At 38.1% G+C, this 16,227-nt stretch overlaps 1 protein-coding gene across 5 annotated transcripts in view; it reads right to left on the reverse strand.

Annotated features, from left to right (window-relative positions):
• Positions 1-16,227, reverse strand: part of LOC137288283 (four and a half LIM domains protein 2-like) — a 150,852-nt gene that overhangs the window by 72,533 nt on the left and 62,092 nt on the right. For all 5 annotated transcript variants that reach the window (XM_067820774.1, XM_067820772.1, XM_067820770.1 and 2 more), the window contains exons 2-3: positions 10,022-10,107; positions 2,204-2,384 (exon numbers count right to left, since the gene is read on the reverse strand). In XM_067820774.1, coding sequence (XP_067676875.1) covers positions 2,204-2,384; positions 10,022-10,107 — 267 coding nt within the window. The remainder of the gene's footprint in view (positions 1-2,203; positions 2,385-10,021; positions 10,108-16,227) is intronic.

Consider the following 16,227-nt stretch of genomic DNA (forward strand, 5'->3'; position numbering starts at 1 on the left):
GTTTGGGGGACAAGAAATGAACTTGCACGTTGGTCAGTTTGACATTGGCACACATGTGACTGGCAGCATTGTCACATAGTAAGATCACGTGTCAAACACGTGATTGCATCTGTCTGTCAAGTAGCCAATCACAAAACATATCCGATGTCCGAAATTGTGCTTTTGCCAATAGAATGTCTGAATTCTTGACCAAAATGTTTACACATAAGATCAAAACTGGCTCTAGGGTTTTCTCTTTGTATCTGCAAATTTCTCTTTTTTTTGTGCGGCAGTAATTTCACAGCTTTTATGCCTAGGGGTGTGACTTGCCATTATGACTGACAAGAGTCAGCTGATCTCATTTTGACACGATCAGTGTTTTATACAGGAAGTAAGCATGATAGGTACTACTCCAACTAATGAAAACTGAGACCTACTAATTGATCAAAATCACAAACTAACGACATCTTCAACTCGGAAGTGTCACTTAACAATTACCACTGAATGGGGCTCATGGTGTGAAGGGATTACCCGAACCTTTTTGATGTACCGCCAGATTAATGAAGCAAAACTACTTGTAATTAGCTAATCTTTTACCGCTGATTAACGTCCGGATATGGAGAGTGAAGCACCGGATTATTGAATCAACAGGTAATGAGTTTACATAGTAAACAAGATTGGTTACAGCTAGTTATTGTTCGGATATCGCAGGAATCGGATTGTCGGGGTCCGGACTAACGCGGCCTGACTGTACTCCAGATATGTGGCGGTGGTCTGTAAATAACTGAGTTTGGACCAGAAAATGCAGTGATCAACAGCATGAGCATCTATATGTGCAACTGGGAACCAATGACATGTGTCAACCAAGTCAGCGAGCCTGACCACCCAATTCTGTTAGTTGCCCCTTATGACTAGCATAGTCACCTTTTATGGGTTGCTGAAGGCCTACCCTGTAGTTTCATGGGTCTGAGCTGTGCAAGATATTTTCAGTGATGACATGACTGTTGACATGCTCTTTTTGATGACTGCTTTATTATTACAAGGATATATTTGTGTTGCATTTGAATGGATGCACATGGGTCAACTGCTATATTATCCCAATATATGCATGATATATAAAATATTGGCTCAAGACTTCTCCATAAGCACACAAAGAAGTCACCATACTACAGATTCCTGAATGCTGTTATCTGACTTAATCATTATGTGTAATTCTGAGGTATTGGTCTGTAAGGTACATTTGCAAGTCTGGAAATCAGTTTTAAATTTTGATAATACACAATTGAACAATAATGTAGCTGTAGAAATTGTGTCATTTTCTGTCAGAAAATGTCTGCAGTTCCCACAACAAAACAAGATCTCTCTCGTATGTACATTGATTAAAGATGAACTGCTATTATCAATTGTGCAGTCTAGTGTACATCACTCACAATGAGCGCATTCTCTTTTATACCTAACTTTGCATGAAGCTCAACACCTGTAATCATCATCTAAGTTTCATGTCTTACATGCTAAGGGTGACATTAGAACAAGCAAGATCATCTTTTAACAAAATTGAGAAAATCAGAATTACAAAATTACCATAATAGCAACAAACCGTGCCTATCTACATGGAAACAAAAACTGAAATAGAATCATTTCCATATCAAACAATAGGTGTTATAAATATACTGCTGTTTCTATCAGGAACACATCAACTTAAGCTGTTAATATAACAGCATGAGGCATGGAGTGGGTAATAACTGCCCATATCACCAGTGGAGATAATGGGAAAAATATGCATTTAGTATCAGTTCATTGGGTAAATCTGTAATCCATGTCTGTATTAATATTAAGTGGATCCCAGTGGACTTTTACTACACTGCCAATGTGATAAGGACATGACACGGTGTCAGTCTAATATCCATGTCAACAAATTCAAATGCGAAGACAGCAAATTGGCAATCTCACATGAAACTAAAACTTAAAGGCCAACTGTATTCATTAACAGAAAAAGCCTTAAGAAAATAATCATACAGGTTAAGTATTATTTTTTTCATGTTAACCAATCAAAACAAAATAGAACATAAATGGATACATACAAACTGCCAAATTTGAACATTTCAATTGAATTGTTTTCCTTGGTCTTAAGCATCAGCATCAAAATATAGTTTAATGCAAAAATAGTAAGACTTTCCTTGCTTTCTTAATCCTTTACTCTACAAACTCTAAGCAACAAATGTACCTTCTGACTGGAGAGGCCTGGTGGCACCCAGGTAAAGCCCTCCCGTAATGTCTTCTCCTTGGACACCTGCAGTGAGGGGTCATCCTGCCGCTTCCACCCCAATCGATCACGTACATTGACGAAGTTCTCATTGTACACATCATGGAGCTCACGGGGGCACTTGCAGTTCTGGCAAGTGTTTCTGAAACAGACAAAATGCATTATATCATCTGAGAAAAGAGTGGACAGATTCTTAATGTCTAATCTGTTTTTAGTATGGGAAGGCAAGAAGCAGTACACTGAACACCTTTTGCCATACTGTGTAATGAACAGCAAAAAAAAAGCAATTTTCGAAAAAAATGAAATCTTATAAAAGAAAGCATTCATGTTTATATCTCCTATTTAAAAACTTTCAACAAAAAAATTATGTTTCTTTCACTGTCCAGTACATTATGCACAGAACAAAATGTGGGATTTACATCTTCAGCAACCATGGAAGTGTCAGCAATAATCTGCAAGGTCTGCAAAGTGACCTCGATAGGGTTTGAATTGTTTTTGTTTGTCCTTTAGTGCTGAATATTCAACCTATATGACAGAAATCTGTAAATTAACAATTCTGGACCACACAATCCAATGATTGACATCATCAGCATCAACCTATGCAACTGTGATACAATGACACACATTGAACAAGGTGGCAAGTTCAATAAATCACATCCAAACGAGAACATTTTCAGACATGATGATTCATTCTAGACTTGACTGAACTGATTTTTCAATATATGTTATAGTTGTGGAAGGCAGACTGTCTGTAGAAAAGCCTTACTTGGAATAATTTATAACCAACTGTGGCCCTAAATGAACCAAGTAGACATAAACTGTACCAGACTGAGGCTTTGGTCTAGCGATAAACACAGATGCTGAAATAACGTAGGAAATATTGATCTCTGTGTTTCTTGAAAGTAGTTATGTAAACTAAAATAGTGTGCATTACTGAACTGGAACTAAAGTAATTGATCACTGTCTACCTAACGAGGCAAATCAAGAGCATCTGTGCATCTTGAATTTGAGCATCTTCCAACTGAGATTGCAGGTGCATTCTTGTCAAGACCTGAGTTAATGCCTTCAAGTAATTTTTTCAGAAGGAAGGGTTTATTGAAAGCGATAGGTTCAGCACAGGTTCAATATTTGCTTTAGTTCTTGAAATGATGAATAGGTTTTGTGGAAAAAGAATGCAAGATGGGCTTAGCCAATGTTGAAATATGACAGACATTCACAGAAAATAGCATTATCAAGGAAAATGAAATTAATCTTTCAATTCAGCTTCAACAGAAAGTTTTTGACTTGAAGAAAGTCTATCAATGAAGTGGTCCCTATACCCAATGGGGATTATGGACGGAAAACATCCCCTGCCTCTGAAGACAAATGGTGAGTGTGTTGCGTTTACTCTACGATTAATTACATACTGCCGCCAAGGCAACCACCCAACCAACCAACCAACCATGGTTTCATAGATGTTCATTCCAGATATGCCAGGACAATCTGATTTTGAAAGAACTGAAGTTTAAAGTGATGGAGAAATGTGGAGCATACATGTCCTTTACTAGATTCCTGTCGAGCGAGTGAGATTGGTTAGGATACATAAAACAAAATTAAATGTTTCTTGGGCACATATTTTTTAAAAGTGACAAGGGAGGTAGGACTTTTTAAAAATAATTATTTAAAGAAAAAAAGTGATGAGGGAGGAACACATTTTTATTTGTTTTCTCTCTCAGAAATATGGCTTGGGAAGTTTAGCCATGTGTTGAGATTCAGTCACACCTGTTTTTACAGATACTCACCCTAATAGTGGACAAATGGATGATCGGGAAGTGGCAAAGTCAAAATTGCTTTTTGTAAATGGCAATAAAAACTTGTTACGTACACAAATAAAAGTGACACTCCAATGACCAAGAAACATTTAACTTTTCTTATTTAGCCTCATATATGAGTAAGGAAGTGAGCTTTGTTTTACACCACTTTTAGCAATATTCTAGCAATGTCACAAGGTCACCATAAATGAGCTTCACACTTTGTGCCCTGAGTATTCAACTGAAAAAGAATAATTCTTAACAATTTTCAAGAACAGGAGACCTGAAATAATTTCCAAATTATGTAATCCTATTTACAGTTTTGTGTATTACCACATTACATATAAATTGTAAAATTGTAATAATGTCCTTCATTTATGTCTGAAATTATCTGCATTTCTTGTACCTACTGAGTTTATATTTGTAGCCAGCAGAATAATGCCACATTTTCCCCATGGAATGCTATGCAATAAACATCTTTAACCACTAGGCTACCCCATCATATCATGGCATGATAAACACAAGGTGACCAATTAAAACTAACTCTGACTAACCTGAGAGCTGCTCAATTAAGCAACTTTAGTGCTCAGAGATTAAAACTTGATTTCCAGAACACTGACTTCATTTTAGCATAAGTAATGATAAACAAGTTCAAGGCCCTTGAGCAGTTGAACTAACTGGATATCAGCGCTATACAAATATCTAGTTGTATTTTAAGTCAGGCATATCACTGTTGCTATTAAAGAGTCAAATTACAAAGATATTTAAGAAATACATAACATTTTGTTAGACATTCAAAACTATTACAGCATTGAAAAGAACCACATGAACCAAGAACTGCAAGGATCTGATCGCCACGCTTCCAACTCTGTATGACAAGTAAAGGGTCCTTGGTTGAACTAGACACATTGAGCTGTTTTCCTGTCTCTTGTATTCTGGCACCATGGGCTAGTACTCTCTTCCATGGATGGTTTCCGCCCTGCTAAGTGCTCATATTTCAGTCCAAATTAAACAGATGGCTGGCTGAAATAACATAACTTGGGACAAAAACAACTGCTTCTCTCTTACTCGAAAGATATTGAACATAAAACTGTCATCCTTTGACAAGCCATATATTTCCTCAAATGTGATTAGCTGCATTTCTCAGGTCAAACAATAAGCACATAAACCAGTATGTCTAACAGAATGTTAAAAACCCAAGGGTGCACTTGTTTTGATGTAGCATTCATCATTTAAGATTTGGTTGCCTTGTTTTTTTTCTATGGTAAAAAAAAATAAACATCATATCCCACGCAAAATCATAATTGAATTGTAAGACTCAATTAGGTATTTTTTCATTTACTTCCTAAAGAAATGGAAACTAAAACATCTCTGAACCTTGCTTCCAATGAAATCTAATTACAAATTATATTAATTCTTTGATCGCCTCATCTGAAGATAAGGTTAAAACAAGTACTGCTTATGGATGACCTCTAGGTGCAGATGATGGTACCAAAATATTATTACTTTAAGCTTCAGATTTAATTACAAAGAAATCCTACACTTTGTCAGGATATTCCTTAAATAATCCCTCATGATCCTTGTATGTTCAGAAAATCATGAAATCCACCAAAAGCCATAAAACATCCAATTACAACACTGCTTCTAACACAATGAACACTGATCAAAAACCATGAATCATTCACTGACAGAGTGTTTTGTCATAAGCCTTTATCATTTGTGATAGCACTTCATAATCCTGCTAAAATCAAACAATCCACAGAACCTGTTAACCAATGGTTAATCTATCAAAGACGTGGTATTAAAGGCTGTCTATTAATACTTCCCAGTCCTTGACACACACCCTGTGCCTATCATTTGATGTGCTCCGTGCAGGAAAGCCCTGTCATAAGCACTACATTAAACACACCTTGTTAGCAACTGAACCATCAAGTATGTTGCCATGATTGGACACTGTGCAGACATGATAGCTTGTCAATCATGACGATCAAATAAAAGTAATTATTGATATGAATTCACACCAACTACTACAGTGACTGCTGACTATAGCAAATCCAGCTTAATGAGAGGCTCATGGCATAGTGTCAGACACAAAGAGCTAAGTATCATATGACTGAAAACATGAATGAATGCTTAAATACAATGAGAGCTGGTTTAATGCGCCACACACAGCAATATTCCACATATATGGTGGCGGTCTGTAAATAATTGAGTCTGAACACAACAATCCAGTGCATCCAACATGGGCATTGATCTGTGCAATTGGGAACCGATGACGTGTCAACCAAGTCAGCGAGGACAACCACTCGATTCCATTAGTCGCATCTTACATTAAGCATAGTCGCCTTTTATGGCAAGCATGGGTAGTTGAAGGCTTATTCTAACCCGGAACTTCACAGGTCAGAGCCACTTTGAACTGTATTGACAGCTTGATGAGGGAGAACAGTAATATGACAAATTTAGAAATATTTCTTTAAGTAATTTTGGAACTGCTATCACCACTAGGTTCCTGGCATGCTCAAGGGAGACAACTCAAACAATAATATAGGCTACAAGGAGACAACCATGGTATGACTGCAACACAGACTACATGTTCTTAAAGCATCCGATATTTCAACATTTCTCCATGTGAAAAACATCTCAAAACTACTTTTTGAAGGTAACAATGGTATACAAACAATGGTAACAAGGATATAAAAAGTCATATATCTGTAGGTAAATGACAAAGATATTTAACACATATGAGTCCCTTCCAACAAGTTAGAACACATAACTGCTGAGATGAAGCACTCCTTTAACACTTGAACCACTTTCTCATGAGCACAAAAGGGGCCTTGTTGTCTAACATCCTGGGTTTTTGTGAGTTACATGTAGATGAATGCACTGTCAAATAGAACATGCAAGTCAGGCAAACATATAATCCCTGCAAAATGCACATTCCGATCTACAGGTCCCTGTCCTTCCCTCTCATTGTGATGGAGGGTCAAAGCTCACAAAACCACATGTAAGAACCGGTGGGAAAGTCAAGTTTTAATCCATTTTAGTAGTATTCCAGCAATATCATGGAGGGACACCCCACATATGAGCTTCACACACTGTACCCTAGCCTTGCTTAATGGCTGAACAGAATGATGAGCCCATGGATGTATAGTAATTCTATCCCTCGAAGAGGCAAGTTTAGATAAGCAATCATTTGAAAAATACTCCAGAGTGTTGTTCATTATTTCTTATAAATTAGTATTTAATCTATTACCTGTGTAATTGTATAAATGTACCCCTATGGGCAGTGAAAGAGAGGAGTGAAAGCTTTAACATCTAGACTACCTCAACTCCCTATGTGAGAAGGAAGTCATGTAAGCACCATATGTCCAGACATATGAAGAGGAAATGTTTGCTTGACTTCTTTTCATCAAAATTCTTGTTTTATGTTTGCAGCCTAGACAAGACAATCCTGTGATTGATGTTATGACCAGTCTTCCTTTCCCCTGGGACTCACTGATACATAATCAGTCAATCTACAAATCCATTTTGTTGTCTCTTTAGATAAACACCGACATCTTATCCCTTGGAGAGTTAATACACTGGGCATAGTCACATAAGTGCCAAGACAATATGGTATCAGGGACTATCTAGAGAGTCCAGGCTGCATCTGAATGTTGCATCCCTGATGATACTGTCTCCTCAATGCACCATCTGCCCATGTCAGCATCAGTAAATAGGGCATCAGACAGACCAGGTCCTAAAGGTATCACTGCTGAAAACTGCCTCTGAAAGTTTGTTTCAATCACACCATGCTTGCTGGCCCTCAGCATACAAAAATGCTTCCTAGCATGAACAAAAATGCATTACCACACTGTCTATGAATGCACAATGCCATTTAGAATGTGGTCAAATATACGACGTTTTATTTGGGATTACAATGTCTGGATCATCCACTTTCTAAATGGCAATGTGTATTCATAGCTTTCGGGATACATAAAGACTCTGATCTAGACTACCAGTTGTCAGATGTTTTGGAAGCTGTAGTGACTGAGTGGGTTAGATGGCTGATATTGTGTACTGGCAAATAGATGCCTGATGGTGTGGGATTGAATCCCAGAAGGGACTTAACCCAACAAAAGTTCCATACCTTATGAAGAAAGTGTAATCCCCACTATAATGTCATGTGTTCATCTAACATCAGACAGGTTCACCCTACAAGCCAGAGTTCTGGACTGCCAATCTAAGGTGACTGTTATGTGTGAGTGAGTGGATATGATTAATGATAGAGGCAAACAGAATAGCAAAACATGTAACTATTTATACAACCAAACTCACCATAACAAATAAACCCATTTAACCATTGCACTACCTTACTTTCCTAAAAACTTAACATCACCACAAACATTTCATTTCCAAATTCTGTTCTTTCAAATTTTCTCAAACCCTTTTATGCAAGCATCAAGCACTCCTATGAGACAAATCTCAAAACATCTGTCTACAAGAGTTCAAAATCTTTCTAGGAATGTTTGTCTGGTAAATTTCGCAGTAGACATTCCTAGTCTGTCTCACTGTTCCCTCAACTATATTATCTTCCCTTCTGCCTAGCCATATCTGCAATGCTGAAGCCCTAAAGGAGGCAAATCTAGATTTCCTCAGGTTGGTGAAACTCTGGTCTCCCTGGGGCTCCTGTTCAAATTAAATCGGTTTGTTTGTTACTATCAAAATTACATATATCTAGGAACTAAGTGTTAGTCTCAGTTCCTCATCAGCAACCAGCTCTCCTATGTATGGATTATTCAAAGGCGGCACCACATTCACCATTGGGACAAATATTCACTTCAACTTGGTTATCTAAACCCCACACAACATAATTCCAGGACAGAAAATCCATAGTTTACACATACACAAATAGAACTGTATGCCATTTAAGTGGCTTTGGGAAGTCTCCTCTTGTCAGCATCGTGGCATTTTCCAGTCACGGTTCTAGGTATCGTAGATCTTTCAGCCAATAAACCAATAACATGATGTATATAAGAGATACATTTGTCAGATTTATGGACACTGAAGAACAATATACTTATCTTGTATCTCACCCCTCTGAGCATTTACCTCACACCATCTATCTAAACATCATCCTGTTAGGATTAGGATTTTAAATTTTCTCAATGTATTCTTTAATAGGAAATGTCCAATCCTCTTGAGTACTATAGTCAGAGTATGGCTTTTACGGTAAATGCTTCCTTTTCCTGTTAATTACAGTTCATTTCAATGCACCAATAGCAGCTGTCTGACTGTGTGTCTGTTTTACATGGTATTAACATGCAGCTATATATACATTTATGGCCATGAACATACAATGCCATTTTAAAAAGGTATACAGCATATGTTACATTAATGGCTTTTTGAAGCAGAACTTACGCTCACATTTTTCTCCATAAACATTTTATACACTTAAGATTAACATCCTACAGTATTATACCAAGAAAAGAAGGTTAACTGCTAGCCTGTTTCAAAGATGTGAAGCTGTGTTGGGCTGAACTAACTAGGAAGACCAATCCATTATTTAGAGAAGGTTCATCTGGTAACTGAGTTAGGGATGTCATAATCATTTGTATTTACAATTAAATGAAATATTGTTACAGATATGATGACACTGCTTTTTAAAGCAAAATAACTATTCCTGTTGTGCTTATACAAGACTACTAAATTTAGGTTTCACTTGTTACCACAAGGACCTGCAATATCTATTGATGAGAGTCTCAAGGTAAAAGCACTGTTATAGCATGCCGCAAGGATATAAATTTGTAGAGCCTTCAGGACCCATACCACCTCTGGAAGACATTCAGAGACCAATGGCATACATACCATGTCACAGTAGAAAAGTGAAATGAAGCCAGCTATGACAAACACAGAGCCTTACATCTGAGGAGATGAATCTTCAAAGCTGCAGCACTAAAACAACTGGAGATCCCTTTACCTGGAACATGACAAGCCCTGTTCAACTTACCTCCAAACATGGAGGCTGAAGCCAGGACAGTGGTCCGTACATGCCAGGCAAGGTTGACCCTCGTCGACTTCCTGGACCAATATGCCCTGAAACAGGAACAAAAGTTTAGGCTAAAAAATCTGAGAGAATGTTTGAGTTGATACAAGAACAGTACTTGACTATATGAAAAATTCAAATGTTTCTCGCGAACATATTTTTCAAAAGTGATGAGGACAGTAGGACTTTTAAAAAATAAATTCATAAGAAGGGACAAGGAAAGAATACATTTTTATTTTTTCCCTCAGAAATACAGCTTGGGAAGTTAAGCACATGCTAATGAGTTGTAGATTCAGTCAAACTCGTTCTTCAAGACACTTATCCTTATAGAGGACAAATGGATGATCAGGATGCGGCAAAGACAAAAAATGTTTTTTTTGAAAAAGCTATAAAAAATTGTTTTGTGCACAAATAAAAGTGGCACACCAATGCCCGAGAAACATTTCACATTTTAATTTAGCCTTTCACAATTTTTTATTTAGTCTTACCCTAATAGAGGATCTGTGTCAGGAGAGAATGAGTGAGTGAGTGAGTGAGTGAGTGAGTGAGTGAGTGAGTTTAGTTTTATGCCACAATATTCCAGCTTTAAGGCAGCGCAGTCTGTAACTAACCAAGTCTGGACAAGACAATCTAGTAATCAACAGTCTTATCATCAGTATGAGCAACTGGGAACCAAAGACTTGTGCCAACCACCTGATCCCGTTTTTCACCTTTTACGACAAGCAGGGGTTACTAAAGATTAATTCTTACGCGGTGATCACGGGTGATCTGTGTCAAGACATGATGACACTTTCATCAAAGGTATCATTTGGCATCACTTCTTTACCCTAGACAATATAATTCCACAGCTTTATATTTTTCCATCCAGAACACCTCTGTTACATTCATCTCTCAGATATAAAATCTGATATGCTTGTCAGAATGCAACCATGTAGATCTTGGTTAGAATTTATCTTCAGTAACCCATACTTGTCATAAGAAGCAACTAACAGGATCGGGTGGTCAGGCTCGCTGACTTCTTGACAATGCTGACCATGGTGTTGATCACTTGATTGTCATGTCCAGACTCTATTATTGTCATGTCCAGACTCTATTATTTACAGACTGCTGGAATACTGCTGAGTGTGGTGTAAAACTGAACTCACTCACTCACTCACTCACTCACTCACTCACTCACTCACTCACTCACTCACTCACTCACTCACTCACTCACTCACTCACTCACTCACTCACTCACTCACTCACTCTCAGGCTTGTCTGAATGCTTTGTTCACTTGTATAGACCCAGCCTGAGATAAAACTGACCTGATGTGATCTCTCTTAAGGTATCATCACATCTTCATCAGAGCAAAAGATCTGTACTCACACTGCATCAAAAGTGTTTATCTACATTTTCTCATGCATACTTGTCTCCTTAAATCCTAGGCATTTTGGCTATTGCATTTCTTTAGTTATTTTGTTTTGAGGTAAGTGTGATGATATACTAAACAATGTTTGATGAGGATATAGCTTTATAGTACCTGCATCTCAAACACTGATTTTTCATATTTTAAACATCATATCTTTTTTCAAAGGGATGATTCTGATGTCTCAGTCTTATTGTGCTACATCCTGTTTCTCTGATCACCTTGATTTCTCTGCTCTCTAAACTCTCCAATAATCATTCACTTTATATCTTTCTTTAACCCTAAATACAGCTTGGCAGTGATTTCAGACTGCAGGTCAATCTGTTCTCCTTGCTGTCAGTGAATTCTGGGGCAGTTTAATACCAGGTTACAGCCTCCCACCTTGTGAGAAGAAATGGTATAAAACATAACAGACTACATAAAGTGTCTAGCAGTTGATAGCCACAGTGTCTGGTCCTGTCCTGATACATCCAATAAACTGATGACAGCCAGTCATTATAGCGTATATGGACCACCAGTGTCTGAGGGTTGTATGATCACTGCCTGCTTTAGTAACCTGGCATTTCTATCATCATAACCTTTCATCATTTATAGTGAACTTTCATCACATTTACCACTTTTCATAACTTAATAAGCATCTGGTGTCTTATAAATATGAATATACCATCATGCATATTTATGTATTTATTTCCAAATTGCAGTAACTATTAATTGCCTTTGACATGAACTGACAAAGCCAGCACAAATTTCTGTTCTCATCATACATGTAAGAATGCTTCAGTTATTTTATCTGCTGATTAAATCACACAAGACACACACAAAATGTATTGAAGGTTCTGTGCCATGACCTGAATCCAACCTACATTCAAAAGGAGTGCATGCTACTAGTTGGCTAAACCCTAGAAAACAGTTAGTGTTGACAAATCACGTTCAGATTAGTGAGTGAGTGTGAGGTTAACTTTGCTTTTAGCAATAATTCCAGCTACATCTTTACAGGGGACACAAGAAATGGGCTTCACACATTGTACCCATGTGGGGCATTGGATGCTTGTCTTCAGATTCATGAGCAAACGCCTTAACCACGATGCTACATCACTGCCCTTTGTTCACACTAAACATTACTCCATCAAAGAAAAGATAATTTGGGTGTATATATTCTGTGGGTCCAATCCCATAAAGCCAGAATAACACCTGCAATTGATCCACCAGCAAACACAATAACCATTGTGCAAACCTGTAGCAGCAGCAGCCAGAACCTACGTCTCTGTCTTTAAACTAAAACTGCTGCAACAGACACTTCAAATTATACTGATGGCCAGAGTCTGGTGAAATCCAGCATAACAGCCAATAAAACCTGACAGATGGGCACTTACAACATACAACAGCCCATATCACACGTCTCTTAGTTGATGGATCTCCAGCCATAGTGTTTTATTCCCCGTTCATGGGACAGGTGCTTGTTAGCCTTGTAATAAAGCTATCCTGATTACTGCTCCAGGAAATGTCAATGAGCAGTGGCCTGGCTCAGTGAAAGTGGGTTTTATTCCATGTCTAACGACGGTGGGTGTACCCATGGCCTGACTGAGTGCACTCACTCACTAACCAAATAAAAGTTTGACCAGGGAACATTATAACCATTAATCTTTAATGCAGCCAGCATACAAAACAAGATTGCCATGTTATGATGTTACAGCTTGAATATTGCCGCTCTTTACTCTTAACTGGTACAATGATGAATTGTCATTAAATTGAAGTGCTTATTGGAGGGGTTGGGTGAGAGTGCTTGAGAAGGGGTTGTCCGGTTTTTCTAACATATATTGGTTCCACTGAACTGCAAAATGTAACACTGAACAGTTACAGTTATGGTACAATCATACATACTACTGAATATTCTTGATGCATTAAATATACTGACAACTCACTGAAACATATTTGGTCAATCTAGGGATCCTGAGGACACTGGTATATACTGACAAACATGAGTGAGGTACTTGTTGAAAGGAAAGAATACTTTGTTTCTATAAACTGAACTCAGACAAAATTCCAATAAGAAAACTCTCAAGAGCTATAAAATTCCCCTCGAACTATAAAAAAATACCCCCTTTCCACATTTCATTACAGTTTTCTGAACATACTGAAAACCAAAAATCACATTTCATTTTTGATGAAATTCCACGCAAAGTAATAATACTATTTCATGTTTGATTTCCCTTGGTGATAGACACAAACCAAGTAATCACAAGAAATAGTATTGAGTGCATCTATGCAGTCATCTTCACTGCAGCTTCAGCGGGCAGGTGATGCAGGGATCACGGAAGGTGAACACCTTGCCTGCTATAATACAGTTTCCATTGATTGACACAAAAACAGACCTGGACATAAACGATTGCACCGTACTGGGTAGCCATGTGCTGAGAAATGAGGAACATACATGTCCATCACTAGATTCTTGTTGAACGAGTGACGTCGGTCTTATGAGTGAGTTTAGTTTTATACTGCTCTTAGCAATATTCCAGCAATATCACAGCTGAGGACACCAGAAATGAGCTTCACACATTGCTAGTACCCATGTGGGGAATCTAACCCTGGTTTTCAGCATGACAAGTGAATGCTTCAATAACAAGGCTAACCCACCACCCTTTGTCTTACCAGACCCAGAGTAATCATAGGGAAGGACATCCGAGGATCATTTTCAAACATCCTTTTGTGTTTAATCAAACCCGGATTTTGAATTGATGAACCTTTCACTTTGTCAAATAGGCCACCAAACTGACATCAAGACATACTGTCAGTCTTCCACTTCTACCTTTAAAACAAAACCCTGGTGACGTAAAATCAATTTTGGCTTCGTTAGGCTGACCTGTTGTCAAGACTTACATTTCAGTAAGTTTGAGTTTAAGTTTGGGTCACTTTGTGTGCGAGTTCTATTTATGCCAGTTTGAACAGTATAAAACAGCCTTAGATATTGATCACTCTGGGGTGAGTGAGTGAGTTTAGTTTTACGCCACACTCAGCAATATTCCAGCTATGTGGCGGCGGTCTCATCACTCTGGGGTAATCAAAAGCATGAACATAGCATGTATGCTGACAAACTCAGAAACAAATTCAGGTTGATTTGAACCTTGGAGCGTAGGTACAGAACTGAGCACACCGATTTGCTGCTAGTTAGACAACTGAGCAGTTTGTGCAACTTGGTAGGTGTGTGAGTTTGTTCCAATCCATTAACAATCCAGATGCATTTTGAAACTGCATAGATCGATGCTCATGATGTTGATCACTCTATTGTCTAGTCCAGATCAATTATTTACAGACCGTCGCCATATATCTGAGTATGGTGTCAAACACAACGCATTTTGATCTGTTCTGCCATGGAAACGGGGACCTAGTAAGCCAGTACTTAAAACAGCCTCAGTAAACTTGTCAATCAGTCTATACCAAATGTGACATGTTGTAATCAACACCACTGTCATGTCTAGCCAATTTTCCTGGCTTCACTCCTAATACAGACTGTAAATAATTACAACACAAACATTTCCCATATTACAATGCTGACAACTGATTGGCATTCTGTCATCTGACATGTAACTGGTCTGATTACATAAACAACACTCCGGCTTTTCATCAATTTGTTAGCTGTCAAGTATCAGAACAAAAATCCAGTGTTCCAAGAGTCAGCGAGCTCACTCCCTTTCTAACAATATTCCGGAAATATCACAGTTGGAGACACCATAAATGGGCTTTAGAAAATGTACCCATGTACATGAACATGGAACATGGAACATGGAATTGAACATAGGCCCTCATAGTGACAAGCAAATGCTTTAATCAGAAGGTTACCCACTGCCACAGGTATTCAAAGAGCAGATACCAATGAATAATATTGATCCAGTATTTGAGACTGATCAAAATATAGGGCCAGGCCTAAGCTCAAGGATGTTTTTCCTGGAATCCATTTTCTATAAGTTATTTCATGGTAATAACCTGCAGCAATAATCTGACAGTGGGTGTTGTCAAAAATGAGCCAATGCAATAACTCAAAACTTTTTTGTTTTCAAATTAAAAAAATAATATGGTTTAACATTATGAGTGAGTGAGTTTAGTCTTAGGGCGCAATCAACAATATTCCAGCTATATGGCAATGGTCTGTAAATAATAAAGTCTCTACCAGACAATCCAGTGATCAACACTGGACTAATACAGCAGTAATGAAACCCATATGATGGGAAGGTAACACCCAAAACAACGTAAACTAATTGTACCCACATGGGGATTCAAACCAGTGTCTTCAAGGCTACAGCTTAACCACTATGCCAGCCCTGAGACTGCTTCCTACTGAATAAGTGAGTTTAGTTTTATGCTGCTTTTAACAACATTACAGTAATGTAACAGTGGCAGACCCCAGAAAAGGGCTTCACATACGGAACGAATGGGGAATCAAACCCAGGTCTTCCTACTGAATAAAGTCTATCACCAACGCCAATCAGGATGATCTAATGACTTGACATAACCTACTCCCCTAGTTTGGCCCACAACTAAAGCTATGACTTGTCAACCATTCCAGCAATGTCCCCTGACACCACCTTCCTAATTTCCGCGTCTATTTCAACATGACCTTTATTATCCCAGCAGAAAGGTCACAGCATCTTCATCGAGATGGAGACAGTTTTCCGCTGAATCATGCCGCAGAACATGGTGCCCTCAAGCCCTTTGCTGAGAAGATACAGCCATTCTTGAAATGTTATATGCTTCTTCAAATATCATGTG

This window comes from Haliotis asinina, chromosome 6 (assembly GCF_037392515.1).
Source record: "Haliotis asinina isolate JCU_RB_2024 chromosome 6, JCU_Hal_asi_v2, whole genome shotgun sequence".
NCBI lineage: Eukaryota > Metazoa > Mollusca > Gastropoda > Lepetellida > Haliotidae > Haliotis > Haliotis asinina.